The sequence below is a fragment of the Taudactylus pleione genome, unplaced genomic scaffold, assembly GCF_031769625.1.
Source record: "Taudactylus pleione unplaced genomic scaffold, aTauple2 ptg000019l, whole genome shotgun sequence".
Taxonomy (NCBI): Eukaryota; Metazoa; Chordata; class Amphibia; order Anura; family Myobatrachidae; genus Taudactylus; species Taudactylus pleione.
In genome coordinates this window covers 7,538,061-7,553,763 of record NW_028284421.1, presented here as the reverse complement: position 1 = coordinate 7,553,763, position 15,703 = coordinate 7,538,061, and the positions used below count along the sequence as shown (strand labels likewise).

Below are 15,703 nucleotides of genomic sequence, written 5' to 3'. Positions count from 1 at the left end.
TATAAGTGCTACATATTGCATATTGGTCCATCCAGACTGCAGAGGATCTTAGCATGCTGTATTATTCAGCACACAGCAATGTTGGCCCGGGGTCAGCAGGAGTGTGAGTGTAGATATAAAATATGTAAAGATATGTGTGGATAGACATTCAATGGAACCTGCAATTATTCTACATCCCTAAGAGGAGCTTTTCACCATACCACTTTCCCAGGTTCAGCTGCCTCATTTTTTACAGTGTTTATTGCAGCTGAAAAAGTACAGTGCATTCTAAATCTTATACACTGTTTGCATAGAGTGCTTGTGTGACATTCTCTGCATTTCAGTCATAGAAATAAAAGTATTTCAACCTGGAGCACAAGTAGGTGTCACGATTTAATTGTAGAGTGAAAGGCGCCCATATGACACCACCTGCATCATATACCTGGATTATAAAAACAACAATGTGCGCCACAGCAGGCATATCACCTTCCGTCTATTACATACTAGCTAGGATACCCGGCGTTGCCCGGGTCGAAGACTGGACCATGAAGTACACCTGCAGCCTTTATTTGTTCACATTGTCCTCTCCTAGAACCCCATTCCATTGATCCTGTAAAGGACCCCACTGTTTGCTAACATGCATGCAAACAGTGGCGTAACTACCGTGGGTGCAAGGGTTGTGGCTGCTATGGTGCCCAAGCTGCCTCTGTGGCCCACCGCTTCCCCTGCACCAAGTCATGGACACATGCTGGGCTTTTCCAGTCTGGGCCACCGAGGTAAGCAATGTTGACTTGGTACCAGCCTGCCAGCTGATTACAGCAGACATGGAGAGACAGCGCCGCTGGCCGTGAGGCAATCAGAGCTCGCGGACTGTCAGCCAATCAGCAATGCGGCTCCTGATTGGCTGCCGGTCCGCGAGCTCCGGTTGTCTCACGACCGGCACTAGATTCAAATTGCAGCAGCGTTGTCTGTCCATGTCTCCAGCTGCCTGCTGGTGCACCAGATGTAATTAACTGGCGGCCTAGCCCCAAATCCACACCTGCTGGCTGCTGATGGCACACACGGGGAGGCAAGAGGCTGCTGGAGGAACACGGGGAGGCGAGTTGCTTAAGGAGGGAGCATAATGTGTAAGGGGCACTACTATTGTGTGGAATAATGTGTTATATGGGGCACTACTACTATGTGACAATCTGTAAAGTGCATTACTGTGTGGTATAATGTGTATGGGGAATTATTGCGTAAGAAATAAGGAGCACTACTGTGTGGCATAATGTGTATAAGAGGTAATACTGTGTGGTATAAACCTGAATGGGCTGTGTGGCATAACCTGAATGGGCTCTGTGTGGGGGAAAATGTATGTGTTCTTTTAGCCCTGGGGTGAGCCCTTTTAAGATCTTGCTATGTGGCCCACAAAGTTTTACTTACGCCCTTGCATGCAAATACAGAGGCTCTGGATTTAATATGAACTTGCATGAGTCATCAAGTTTGCTCAGACTGAAGTTAAAAGGATACTTTTGTAGCTTTCTAACAGGTTTTTGGTGGACTGCCAATTTCCACTGGAGTCAGCCCCAGAGTGTACTTATTTTTAGGGATTATGTGACAGTGTGTGGCCCTGACGAAGCTCAAACCTAGGCAAAAACCTAATCCTGGTCAAACTACACCACCATGCCAAATTTGGTGGAGATAGGTCCAAAACACTGGCTGTCCCATAAAGGAAAAAAAAACAGACGGACAGACAGACACGCTTTCTCACTTATTATGTGTTAAGTAGTAAGTAACAGAAGTCAAGGATAAGTTTCATAACAGGATTCTCATTAATTTAAAGGTAACCACCCTTACCGTCAATGTGGATATGTTCACTGTATTTTAATTATACTTTTGACAAGGATTTATACATTTTTTTTTATTTATCATGTATGCCTCAGTTATGATGGTAAAAGCTTACAGAGTACCTTCTACAGGTTGAGTCTCCCATATCCAAATATTCCGAAATATGGAATATTCAGAAAAATTGAATTTTTATGGCATGACTGAGATAATGAAACCTTTGATTTTTGATGGTTCAATGAACACAAACTTTGTCTAAGGCACAAATTAGTAAAAATACTGTATAAAATGACCTTCAGGCTGTGTGTATAAGGTGTATATGAAACAAATGAATTTCATTTCTGTACACAAACTTTGTTTGAGCCACAAAATTATTGAATATATTGTATAAAATTACCTGCAGGCTGTGTGTATAAGGTGTATATAACGCATAAATGCATTCTGTGTGTATATTTGGGTCCTATTCCCAAGATATTTCATTATAGTATGCAATTATTCCAAAATAATTGGAATATTCAGTTATCCAAAATACCCCTGGCCCCAAACATTTTGCATATGGGAGACTGAACCTGTATTAGGTTTACTACTTTAAGTGATTATTTATGTCCTTAAATTATTTAAAAAAACAGCCCTTGTATTTGCATAGTTTAATATATAAATAAGGGGATCCTCGGCGTTAAAAAAAAGTTAACACAAATATTTCAAAAACCACCTGTGTGTATAGTTAAATAGGAAATAGCACCTAGTTTCAATTGGGAATTAGTGAATCAATCCAATATATTGGAGAATTGTACAACACTGGTATGGTAATGAGGGGTCAAGCCACATTCAAAATATAAAAAAAAAAATACATAGCAATTTATTGATAAAATATCACTTAAAATAATGTATATCAATATCCTAAAAATTATATATGGTCCGTCGTGCTCAATAGATCGCCTGGGTAGACATCGTCTAATGTGTACCCAGCTTTTGAAGAATGGAACTACAAGTCCCAGAAGGTGTATATAGTCAGACCAGCCGAATGGGGATGCTGGTTTTGAATTACCAGATGCTCAGGCTGTTAGGTAGTGTTCTAGGTCCGCCTGCTGTACAGGTGGCCACCCGGTGATTATATCTACTTTGCCGCTCAGCACTGCAGAGTCTCTTTCCCAAATGGACATTTGGTGACAGTGGTACCCCCGCTGAATCAGAATTCCAAATAGGCAATGGGAGAGTACTTGGAAAGTGTGATAAATTTTTATAAGCGTGACGATACCATATGTAATTTTTGGATATTAATATCCATCATATTATATGTGATATTTTATAAATAAATGCTATATGTATTTTTTTTATATTTTGACGGCGTCTTGACCCCTCATTACCATACCAGCGTTGTACAATTCTCCAGTATTTTGTCCATGAGCACTGTTCCACATTTCCCTTCTATTAGTATAGAACAACTAAAACATAATTCTAAGTTAAATGTAACTGGTGTAGTCAGTCTACGCTAGCAGAGTTGCATGGGACCTAGTGGCTCACTCATGCCAAGCATGTCGCACTGAGTGGCGTATGGAGGATAGATGTAGGACGACACATCTGTATATGGATTCAAAATACACCTAAAAGAATAGCTAGATTCAGGATGATTATATTAAACATAAACAAAACATCTAATACAATGCAATCCACCCCATAACATAACACCCCAGACAATGTGGAGCAATATTTCTTCAGGGTAGAACTAAGTAAATGAAATGGGGCACACTGACCATCAGGATTCCTTTGTTTTGCCATTCCATGAAAATCCATTCTACAACTACAGATAGATGTGGGAAGCTGACCGTCAATTTGTTATGCTGTGCGGAGTGATCAGTATAGGACCGTGATCAGAAGGCCAAATTCCAGTAGTGAAATTAGGTTTCTTTTTTTTTAATTATTATTATTCTTCTTCTTATTATTATTATTATAATTATTATTATTAAACACTTGTGAAAGTTTTGCTAATTGCTTAGAAGAAAAACTAGGATGTTAGCCTTGAATGCTCTCGGATGGCATCAGAAAATGTATGGATTCAGCAAGTGGCATTTCATTTAGTAACCTGTAATACACGTTTTCATCAATGTATACAGAAATTGTAAAACCAAAATGTTGAGTCAACTGGCAGTGAAAGGGTTAAGAGCTACATAAATGCTGAAGGGCAGTGACTAGATATGAGGATCAATGATCTGAGGCCTATCTATGCAGTATACAGTACACCATGCTGCATGGATAACTTTCCTAAGCAAAGCAGGATATAATCTAATTCTATTATCTAGAAGAGGGAATCATTTGGTCTGGCCCTCGGAGATGTTTTCTGCTAGCTTCATCTGGCTAGCAGTGTGCCTAGAATGGCCCCCTGCAGCCAGAATATATGCAGCAGTGCCACCTGGAGTGTCCTTTGGTCGCTTCAGATGGTCACTCAGCTAACCGGAGCATCCTCAGGATGCCACGGGCATTGCTGTAACCACCGGTGATTGTGGCCCTGCCCCCGTGTGATGTAATCAGGCCCGCGAATAATGTTATATATATGAAAGTGGCCCCGGCAGGAAAAAGGTTACCCTCCCCTGATCTAGAAGCACCTTTCCTGGCTCTGATCTACAGTCACTTGCTGAACTAAACTTGGCTGTTCCACTCCATTGTTGCTGTAGAAGTCTTCAGTTCTATTAGGTTATCTAATGCCCTGCTTTTACACCTTAGTTTTCTCACTGCTAGACACCTTCAAATTATTTGGTTTAAAAACCTTTTTAATTCTCAAAATGAATTTATCTTTTCCTTTCTCTTTTCAAACATATTAGATCTGCAAACACAAGCGTGCAAAGCAATAGCACAGTTCATTGGAAGAACCAGGTCAACATAATGTTACAGGTTCCCACACTACGGACTAATTCATTTTTTAAATGAAATTGTATCAGCCCACAAAGGGTCAGTCATTCCAGTACATAGGCAACAGGGGTGCTTCATCTTATGGCTCGGGGAACAAAACATCGAAATTTAGAGTCCATGGCCAGGAAACTCCCCAGACCTTAATCCCATTGAGAACTTGTGGTCAATCCTCAAGAGACGGGTGGACAAACAAAAACCCACAAATTCTGACAAACTCCAAGCATTGATTAGGCAAGAATGGGCGGCCATCAGTCAGTATGTGGCCCAGAAGTTGACTGACAGCATGCCAGGGCGAATTGCAGGGGTCTTCAAAAAGAACGGCCAACGCTGCAAATATTGACTCTTTGCATAAACTTAATATAATTGTCAATAAAAGCCTTTGATACTTATGAAATGCTTGTAATTTTACTTCAGTATACCATAGTAACATCTGACAAAAAGGTCTAAAAACACTGAAGCAGCAGACTCTGTGAAAACCAATACTTGTGTCATTCTCAAATGTTTAATAAACATATGCACATACATAAAATAAATTATATATACATACACACTATAATATATAATATTATAAGCGCAAAAAGCGCCCTGCCCTAACAGCCTGCGGGAGCCGTTCTCACCCGCGGGACGCAGTGCCCCGTGGGTGGACAAACATGGGGTGGTCCCGTCACCGCCAGAGAATCTATTCTCCCTTTCTGCAGCGCTTGGGGGCTGCCCGGCATGTCCGTAAGCGCCGGGCACGCCCCCAAGTATGACGAAAAGGGGACGCGTCTTATAGACACGCCCCCTTTTCATAACCACGCCCCATTTTCGGACGCGCGCACACAAGATTGCCCTCTCTAGCTCCGGCGCCCTGCCTGCCGCCGTAGCTAGAGGCAACACATTATATATTATATATATATATACACACACACATATACACACACACACATATATATATATACACAATATACACACAGACACACACACACTATATAAACAAAAAATACTTAAGTAATTTTATGTAGTCTAAAAACATAATAAAGAAGTATCTAAAAAAAATTAGAGGCGCCGAATCAAAATAGCTGTGATTGCGAGGCTTTGTGAACGAAGAAATGCAATACACCAAAATAACTCTTACATCACATTTGCCTTTAAAGGCCCGTATTCAATTAGAGGCGAAAAGCCGCGATCCGCTAAAAGTTTTCGCCCATGCGCAGTTTTCATCTGTTTCTGAAAACTCCATAGGCAAAAGCAGGCAAAAAAGTTTCTCCACCCAAAGGAAGGAGTAAAGAAGTGCAAAATCCATATTTGGGGGATACAAATGTGGGTACTTGATTCAGAACATTTTGGACACCCCCTCTAATGGCTAATTAGGCTTAAAAAAGAAAAAAAAAAAAAAAAAAAAAATGTATAAATTATCTTAATTCACCCCAAAAAAGACATGTTATTTTTGGGGCGAAAATGTAAAAAGTGTTGAAAAATGGGTCTAAAATACTGGGACGGGTATTTTGGGATGCTGTATGGATGGGGCAGGTGTTTTTTAGGATTGCAGGTGGCTGCATCAGGTGTTAAACATTTTTTTTAATCTGCACTTTATATAGACAAAAATATACTAGTACCCAGTTAACATAATTTTTCCACACTTAGGCTTTATTGGGGGTACAGAGATTTCCCCCCCCCCCAAAAAAAACCTGACCTTTTTTGCCAGTTCTGCTATTCACTGCATTCGCCAATATGCGTTTTCGCCTGTTTTACAATTGAATAGGGCGAAAAGCGGGTGCGCGTAGTAAGCAGGCGAAAACTTTGCCTCAAAACACTCAGACATTGCGCTTTTGGCGGCTAATTGGATTCAGCCTTAAGTGGTACCCTCATGGGTATATATGCAGTTGTATAAATATTTAAGGCTTTTCCTGGACATCCTCAAAGATAGGTCTACACTATGAGAGAAGTCTAGGGTACAGATGTGTCCACATACATCTTTCCTCCGTGCGCTACAAGTCTCCCTACACAACGCAGGAATTCCGTGTGACTTGGTAGCGCCGAACATCTTTACGTGCGACTTTTTACCTTCAAATGTGTCTTATTTCTAGAATATAGGTATGCCGCATATCATTTTAATCAGCAGAAGCTGCTTGTGTTAATTATTCGCACCGCTGTGAGCAAAATACGCATTTGAAGGTAAATGGTCGCCCGAAAAGACGCTCGGCGCTACAGAGTAATGGCATGGCGCGACTAAATGGGCTGTTTAATCGCGCAAGAAGGCTAGATGTATGAGGACACATCTGTAGGTTAGGAAACTATTTACATCCATGCTAATAATGAAACCCACATGCCTTATGTAGTCAATTAACAACTGTATGCTCCAAGTGCAGAGCTTGGATTCACAACACTTGTCAACAAATGGGTTAAATGCTGTAGTTTAATTTGCTTTGTGTGTGAGAAAGAAACTGCACACCAAGCAAATTGCAGGAGCCAGTGGAAAATACTCCAACCGCCTGTTTATCCAACGTGAGTTCCAAATGATTTGGGCCTCTTCCATTTCACATTGCAAACAGATAGAATGTTTAATATCTATACTTGAGCAATCCAGCTATCACTTCACACTTCAAGGTATTCTCAGGCCGAGTACCAATGAAATAGTGAACGTTCATTTTTATCCAGCCATTCCTCTAGATGCAAATAAAACAGACTTTAAATCAATTAAAATCTGGAATTGATGGCTCGAGACCAGCATTATGTACTTCCCCTTCTAGACTGTTATACGGATATACATGTTTTAAAAATGTTTTGCCAAAGCTATTTGACCATGTTTTGAATCCATGTGAATGTGCATATTCCCTATAAAAGTAGTGAATGCTTTGTTCCTACATTTCAGGTGCATAGCACACCAAACATATTGTAAACTAGGTAAAGTTTCGGAAATATGGAGCTAGTTTGTGAGTTCTGTAAAATGATTACTCTAATATTATCGATTTATGCACAGCAGATTTTGATTAGTGTGTGGTCAGGATTACAACGCAAAGCAGAAAGAAAACAGGTCTATTGACTGGGAAATAATAGCGCTAGTAAGAGGCAGAACCAGATAGAATACATTTTAAACGGTCAATTTGAGCTAAACATAAGCAATTTATTTAATACACACAAAAATTATTATACATATATATATAAATATGCGTATATAAAATTGTTTCTTGCCAGGAGCAATAATGGCGAAACCCTTTATGCCAAGGGTTGGGAACCTTTTTTCTGCCGAGGGCCATTTTGATATATATAACATTATTTGTGGGCCTGGTGCAGGCCACGCCCCTCTGTGTGATGTCACATGGGGCGGGTCACAGTCGCCGGTGATTACAGCAATGCCCAGAGCATCCTCAGGAGCTGTAAGGGCAGGGTGTGACCACCTGAACTATCCTAAGGACGCTCCAATCGCCACTTCTGCATAGATTCTGGCTGCAGGGTGCCATTCTAGGCACCCTGCTAGCCAGACTAGGCTAACAGAAAAAACCTCAGAGGGCCAGACCAAATGATTCCGCGGGCCTTAGACGGCCCCCGGGCCTGAGGTCCCCATCCCTGCTTTATGCGATTGGGTCCAGCAATTTAAATGTTCACACTAGATAATAACCACTGCACATTTTTTTTTCCCCCTCTGATGAATCTGCTACAGCAGGGAAACACTGTGCAGAAAATGCACAGAGCGACATTGTCCTAGTTAGTGTACCTCCACTGGTGTTGGCACTGCTTTATCTCAGGACAGCAGTTTACCCGGTTAGTGGATACTTACCCTACTGAGGACTAGGCATGATCAGCTAGATTCAGACACGGCAGTGTGGCGGTTTGCATACCGGCTTGTCCCACATTGCTGAAAATGCAGTTACACACACATATACATATATATATTCCATCCAGGAGATCCAATCAGGGGCTCATGTATAGATATGACCAGCACTCCATTAATTATAAATATTTAATGTCCATAGTGAAAAACATCCTTAGGCAACAAATGTACCAGCAACATATAATAAGTAATGAGTCACTTATCCAAGTGTAAATTCATCGCTGGGGTACAGCGTTCCTACCCAGCACCAATAGAGGCCAGCACTCCTCCAGTGGCAAGACATTTTGCCCAAATGGGCCACCCTAAGGATTTTAGATTCATACCACTTGACCATGTTACCTCCATTGAGAGGGGGGGGCACATAAGTACATTATTGCTTAAACAAGAAAGTCGCTGGATTTATCAATTGCAAACATTGTCAGCTGGAGGGCTGAATGAGGAATTTTCCTTATCTCCTTTTTTGTGATGGTTATTTGCTGTGATTTCCTTTCAATGACCCATGTGATATATAATTTTTCTATTTTTTCATTTATTTGATTTCGCTAAATGCACTCTTCATTAATCAATAATGTTCATGATCTTTGTTATATTACGTACCGTGTATGTCTTTGATGTGAATTTCTGTTTGTACATTATGTGCACATTTACACTCTGTATCAGGGATTCCCAACCACGGTCCTCAAGGCACACTAACAGTCCAGGTTTTAGGGATAGCCATACTTGACCACAAGTGACTTAATTAGTGCCTCAGTTATTTTGATTTAACCACCTGTGCCCAATCATGGATATCACTAAAACCAGGACTTGAGGACCGAGGTTGGAAATCACTGCTCTATATGATAGGTTTTTATATTCTGTCTTGCTAGTGGACCCTTTGGTTGGTTCTGTATACAGAATTGGTCCTGTAGATGGTATTGCACTTCGAGCGTAAACACTAGCGGCTATGTTACTATATGTGTATATTTTTTGTTTGTTATGGGTGTTATGTAGCGCACTCTGTGCATGTGACGGCTGACTTGTGGGCGGCTACCACCACCGTGAGTGTTGTGGTGACTGCCCTGTTGCTTGGCAGCGCAGTTGCTATGGACGCACTGCCGATGTCACTTCCGGCGGATGCGGGTCCTTCCACCGGCGCTGTCCGCGGCTGGCGTGGTTTTCCATACAGTCCGTTGGTGGATTGAGTGCTACAGGTCGCGTCACAGGTGGGTACCATCAGCTTGGTTAGATCTAGTACTTAGGGCTGCATTTGCACTTTACCACTTTGTTTCCCCTGAAGACAGTTGATACCGAAACGGCCGTTGGGAATAAGGTGCTGGGTAGGAACGCTGTGCCCCAGCGATGAATTTACACTTGGATAAGTGACTCATTACTTATTATATGTTGCTGGTACATTTGTTGCCTAAGGATGTTTTTCACTATGGACATTAAATATTTATAATTAATGCTGGTCATATCTATACATGAGCCCCTGATTGGATCTCCTGGATGGATGTTTTTTTTGTATTTATCATGAAGACCTTGCACCAATTATATTGACTATATTAAGTGCAGTGCGGCTTTTACACTGCGACATAATAAATGTATTTATATATATTTATTTATTTATTTATATATTTTCATTCCACTGAAAAGGCGACATCTGCTGGAGGGTAGAATATACCCAGCTAAAGGCAGATGAAGAATATTGGGACATTGACAGAATTTTCATATTTTGGCCTCTGTTCACCACCACAATGGCTTTGAAATGAAACAAACAAGATGTGCTTTAACTGCAGACTTTCAGATTTAATTTTAGGGTAATTACATCCAACGGTGTAGGTATTACAACGGTTTCTATATGTGCCTCCCACTTTTTAAGGGGCCAAAAGTAATGGGACAAACTAAACAATCCTAAATCTAACTTTCACTTTTTAATACTTTGTTGTAAATCCTTTGCAGGCAATTACAGCCTGAAGTGTGGAACGCATAGACATCACCAGACGCTGGGTTTCATCCCTGGTGATGCTCTGCCAGGCCTCTATTTATGCACCTGACTGTGTGTGTGTGTGTGTATATATATATATCTCTATATATCTGCATCTGCCCTTAGCAGGGTATATTCTACCCTCCAGCAGATGGATGTCGCCTTTTCAGTGGAGCTCATCATCATCATCGGGGACTAGCTGCATTGACAGCGTTTCTGCTTAGCCCGGGACTATTTGGGTCACTGACCCCAGATTTGCTGAGGAGTCTTCAGCTGCCAGGTACCTGGTACATCAGCAGCAGCTTGCTTAGTGCTCCCTATACCAGGTAGCACCTCTATACCAGGTACTGTGCATCTAGTGTGAACAATAATTTGCCGGACCCAGACACAAAGGGTTTAGCCATTATTGCTCCTGGCGAGCAACAATTTTTATACACAGACACTACCCAATTGTTCACTCTGTTACCTTTTATTATACAAGCATATTTTATTTATATGTATTTTTGTGTGTATTAATTAAATTGTTTATCATTAGCTCAAATTGACCATTTCAACTTTTATAATATCTATCTGGTTGTGCCTCTTACCAGCGCTGCTACTTCCTTGTCGATTTGTTTCATTATTGGGGGTTGGCACCCCCCCTTAGCAGTAGCTGGTTCTTGGCAATGGCAACTAACCCCCTTCGCGGCTAATCGGATTGAGCCCTAAGTGCTAAATAAGAGGCTCTTCTCCAATCTGGGAATTTGTGTGTGGTAAATTTAGCAAGTGCCACTGTCGCTTTATGCTTGGGCAGAGAGGCAGGTTCAGACTTTGGCTAACACAAACATATTTAAGAATGTTGCAATCAACTCAAGAGCAGATGGATCAAACCTTCGAGAGCGATAAAGTGGAGACCGGAGACCTTGCCCATAGCAACCAATTAGCTTGTAGCCATCATCCATCTAGCACAATCTATAAAACGACAGTAAAGGCGGGTATCCACTACCCAACAGTGAAAAGACTGAACGATAACACTATCGTTTACTACACTGCAGGGTGTCCACACTGAACGATATGTCGTTCAGTGCAGGCACAATCAATCATCTGCAAACATCTGCAAACCAGCATGTTTGCACAATGATAGATGTCTAAAGTACCAAATTTTCAAACTATTATCGAACGATATCGTTCAGTCACTAATTTTAATAGTCTAGTGAATAGGCACCTTTAGAAGCGGATTGTTGCTAGGGGCAACTTCTCTACTTCACCTCCCTCAAAGGTTGATACATCTCCCCCTCATGTGAAACGACTGATAACCAAATTGTTTGCAAACATGAAGTTTAAATAACAAGTCTTGGGATCATTTACATATACATTAGTAAAGGTCACTATATGCCTTCATATTCAATTTACTTGGCTTAAAAGGTTTAATGGCCCTTTAAGTCTCTTGTAAACTTTACTACTTTTGCCACACAGAAAAAGATTAGATCACATATTCACACATTATCCAAGGAAACAATAACAATTTATGTACAATTGATCTAGAGATTAAATAACATTGCCACTACTTTGCCCCTGATCAATCACAAAGAACTTGTATCTGAAATCAAAAGCTCAAACCTGTAGGTTTCGCCGACAGTCACTATTTCTACTTCGCTGTCAGTAGAGGTAACGTTGATTTCTTCGTTGTTGGCTGGAACTTGTGGTGTGGATGACGCCTCAATAACCACAACATCCTCATCGATGCTACCTGCAAAGATGAAAACCAATGAATTGACTAACTTATATTATCCTAGTGTGTTGGGTTATGTCACCTTCCAATATTTTTACATTAAACAAGTATTTTCTACGCATTCAAAAACAACCACTGCACTGAGGGCGCATGCCAATAACTTATCCTAGACGATCAGTCATCTTCCCAAAAACAGATTTTGATATTTGAGGCAGTTTATGTGACGTTGTTGGAAGAAAGGGGGAGTGGGCCAAATTATGTAAAAATGCTTAAGCCACAAAGTGCCCCTGTAGCCAAAGCCTAAAGGAGCGTACACACTAGACAATATGCTCCCTGAGCGATATCGTCTAGTGTGTCCCCGCCAGGGTGTGCTCAATGTCGTTCATGACATTGAGCACACCCGCTGAACGATATCATTAACGATATCGTTCAGCGACGAGCTCTCTCATCCCCATTCCCCAACATGCAGCAACCTGACGACATATTCAGGTTGGCCTGCATGTTTACTCAATGAACGATAATGACGAACGACCCGCGGGAATGCGCGTCGTCGTTATCGTTCATCTTTTTGATGTTAAAAATGGACGATAAAGTGGACGACTGAATGATAACGATATCGCTATGGTTCACTTTAATCGCCCATTGTGTACGTACCTTCTGAGCTGTAATGACACAAAAGGTATGTAGTCATTATGTTGACATTCAGAATGTCGACATGAACATGTTCACATTCACAACGTTGACAGTTAATGTTAAGCTTGACATGTGCTAAAAGACTGACAACATGTTGTATGTCGACATTCTGGCAATGTGGAGATCATTCTGTACCACACCGCAACCAAGCATGCTCCTGTGTGTGCATACTACCATCAGTATAGCATTTCTTTTCACTTGGCGATTGGCAACAAGTCAGGCACCAGGCAAGACACAGTGATACGCTTCTGAAAACAAGTACCATGGGGTGGAAGGCCAGGAGCACCACTGCCCTTTTCAAGATATAAAAGTGAACTGCTCCACTGATACGTAAAGGTTCTCAGTGCCATAGTAAAAGGATATTGGATGCAGGAATATGATGGTTCACAACAACATCTGTGTCATAGATCCCTGACAGTGCCAAGACCGCTCTGGAGTTGTCAAACCTATATGTTTACAGCCGGTTGAGCCCACAGGAGAAATCTGAGAAAGTTTTTAGTTTTCAAATTGTTGAAAGGGTTTTATTAATGCACTAAATATCTATCCATGATTAGAATTTACTTTAATGTAAATTTCCTATAGAAGCTCACTAAATGTTCGGGATAAACAATGCGAAAGGTGCAAAGATCCTTATTACTTTGAATATTTGTATGTAATCATTGAGTGGAGACATCTATACTGGTTCTTCACAGCATATTTTGAGCAGGTTCCCGATTATCAGGAATCTGCGCATGCGCAGAATGTGTCCAGCGAGATCGCACGCAGGCCCCCCTATGTATCTGCTTTAATGTCAGGCGTTTGTGGGTCGGTGCGGAGACAGCCTGCATTCCCGGAAACGTAGGCGTGACGCCCCTGTTTTACGAGAAGGACGAGGCCGGGGTCAGCCTTGATCGCAGACTTCCTGGCCTCACAAGCCAGCCAGCCAGCCTGTGTAGCGGAGGCTTACTCAGCTGGCCTGTGCTGCAAAACATTGTGACCGATGGTCGTGATGGTGATCCCAGGCTGCGATCTCTGTCGCAGCGCTGGGATCGCAGATGCAGACAGGAGGAGTCTCTTCACTTCAGACTGCTCCTGAAGCATTAGCATTTTAGTAGGATGAAATTGCAAAGCCGTGTGTGCGACTTTGTAATTTCGTCCACTGCTGAATCAGCCCCTATGCCCACTGTGTCCAAGCAAATAATAGAATGATTTAATTATTGGTATTTTTCAGTATAATGTCCCATAGAATCAGTCTCTTTACCCTATTATTTTTAAACAGAATCTTTGGAAACCAGTAAAAAAACCGGAGTAGAACTGTTCACACCCATCATTGAAAACACTTTTTACCAGACTGTTTTTGGTTAAATCATAAATAAGTCTCAATCTCGGGCTGCATGTAATAAATATGCAAGTCTATGAGTACCTCCATATACAGGCACCAACGTGGCTGTGTGTAATGATGTGTATGTGCCACTTCAAGTTCAAATTTGTCACTTTATATGAAAATAAAGAAATATTTTGGATGGTGACAAACAAGTGTCCACGTTATCTCCTCCATATCCCTCATAAATGAGATATTGTGGAGGGGAGAAGCTCAGTTCCCTCAGCACATGTTTGTATTGTGCAGCTTGCGCTTACATAATAATGATTGCAAGGCCTTCTGCCGGTGTACACAGACAATTACACCCAATCCTTTGAGAGCAGGAAGAAGAAAAGGAGGTTTTGCAGATGCACAGAACTCATTTCCTCATTAGAAACCCGGCGGACAGAAAAGCCGCATGAGATGACACCGTGTCACTATAAGTCCGGCAGGCAGTGCTCACATCTCATGTGGGTAAAAGCAAATTATACTTAAATTGCAGTGTACAGTCAGCCACACATTCTTGAGCAAAAGCATTTAACAACGTCTCATTTATTATCAGTTATTTAGACAGTGCCAGCATATTCCATTGTGATTTGCAATTGGAAACAAAACATTAATAATATGAGACTGGGTAATAACAGACAGACAACCAGCTAGTTGATATTGGGAAGTCATGTGGCCCGAAGATGCTGTGACACTAATCTCACAAGATGATTCACAATCACAGTGTCAAATACTGGCGAGACTTCCAGCAGCAGGGTCACTCTGAGCAGCTCCTGCCAGTAGGTATGTCGTCACCACAACATATTATAAGTGCCCAGAAAGTACCCTGCAAAGTAGTCAATTTAGAGGAAACCATACAGATACATTACACAATGAACTCTAGTCCATAAATGTTAAAGTGTACTTTTATGTAGGAAACCACACTGCTATAATAAAAGCTAATTCTGCACACCGGGAAGAATGGCTTATATACCAGTATAGATCACTGAATACTTTAACAAATTAAAAAGAAATCCTATTTAAGAACAGGGATGCCATTTAAAAAAAAAAAAAAAAAAGAGAGAAGTTAAATAGCAAGCTCTATTCTCACCAGGGTGCCATCAGTATGGAATTAGTATGTTCTCCCATGGGCATTCTGATGGGTTAAATAGCAAGCTCTATTCTCACCAGGGTGCCATCAGTATGGAATTAGTATGTTCTCCCATGGGCATTCTCCCACAGTCCAATAACATTGATGGGTTAAATGGCTGCTGACAAAAGGGACCCTGGTATGTGTGTTAGGGAATTTAACTACAAAAGGTCCTAGGGACAAGGATGTTAATGATTAAATATTCTCTGTACAAGGTTGTATCACATGTTGGTGTTACATAATCAAACAATACAAATGTACAAAAGTATTTCTATAAAATGCCTCATGCCAGTGTGATAAGCAAATGTAGCCTGCTGAGTGGAGCTCTAGTCCTC

At 41.3% G+C, this 15,703-nt stretch overlaps 1 protein-coding gene across 6 annotated transcripts in view; it reads right to left on the bottom strand.

Annotated features, from left to right (window-relative positions):
• The window catches only part of RNF111 (ring finger protein 111), a 70,195-nt gene that overhangs the window by 25,402 nt on the left and 29,090 nt on the right, over positions 1 to 15,703 (bottom strand). For all 6 annotated transcript variants that reach the window (XM_088445360.1, XM_088445342.1, XM_088445370.1 and 3 more), the window contains exon 3: positions 12,090 to 12,219. In XM_088445360.1, coding sequence (XP_088301486.1) covers positions 12,090 to 12,219 — 130 coding nt within the window. The remainder of the gene's footprint in view (positions 1 to 12,089; positions 12,220 to 15,703) is intronic.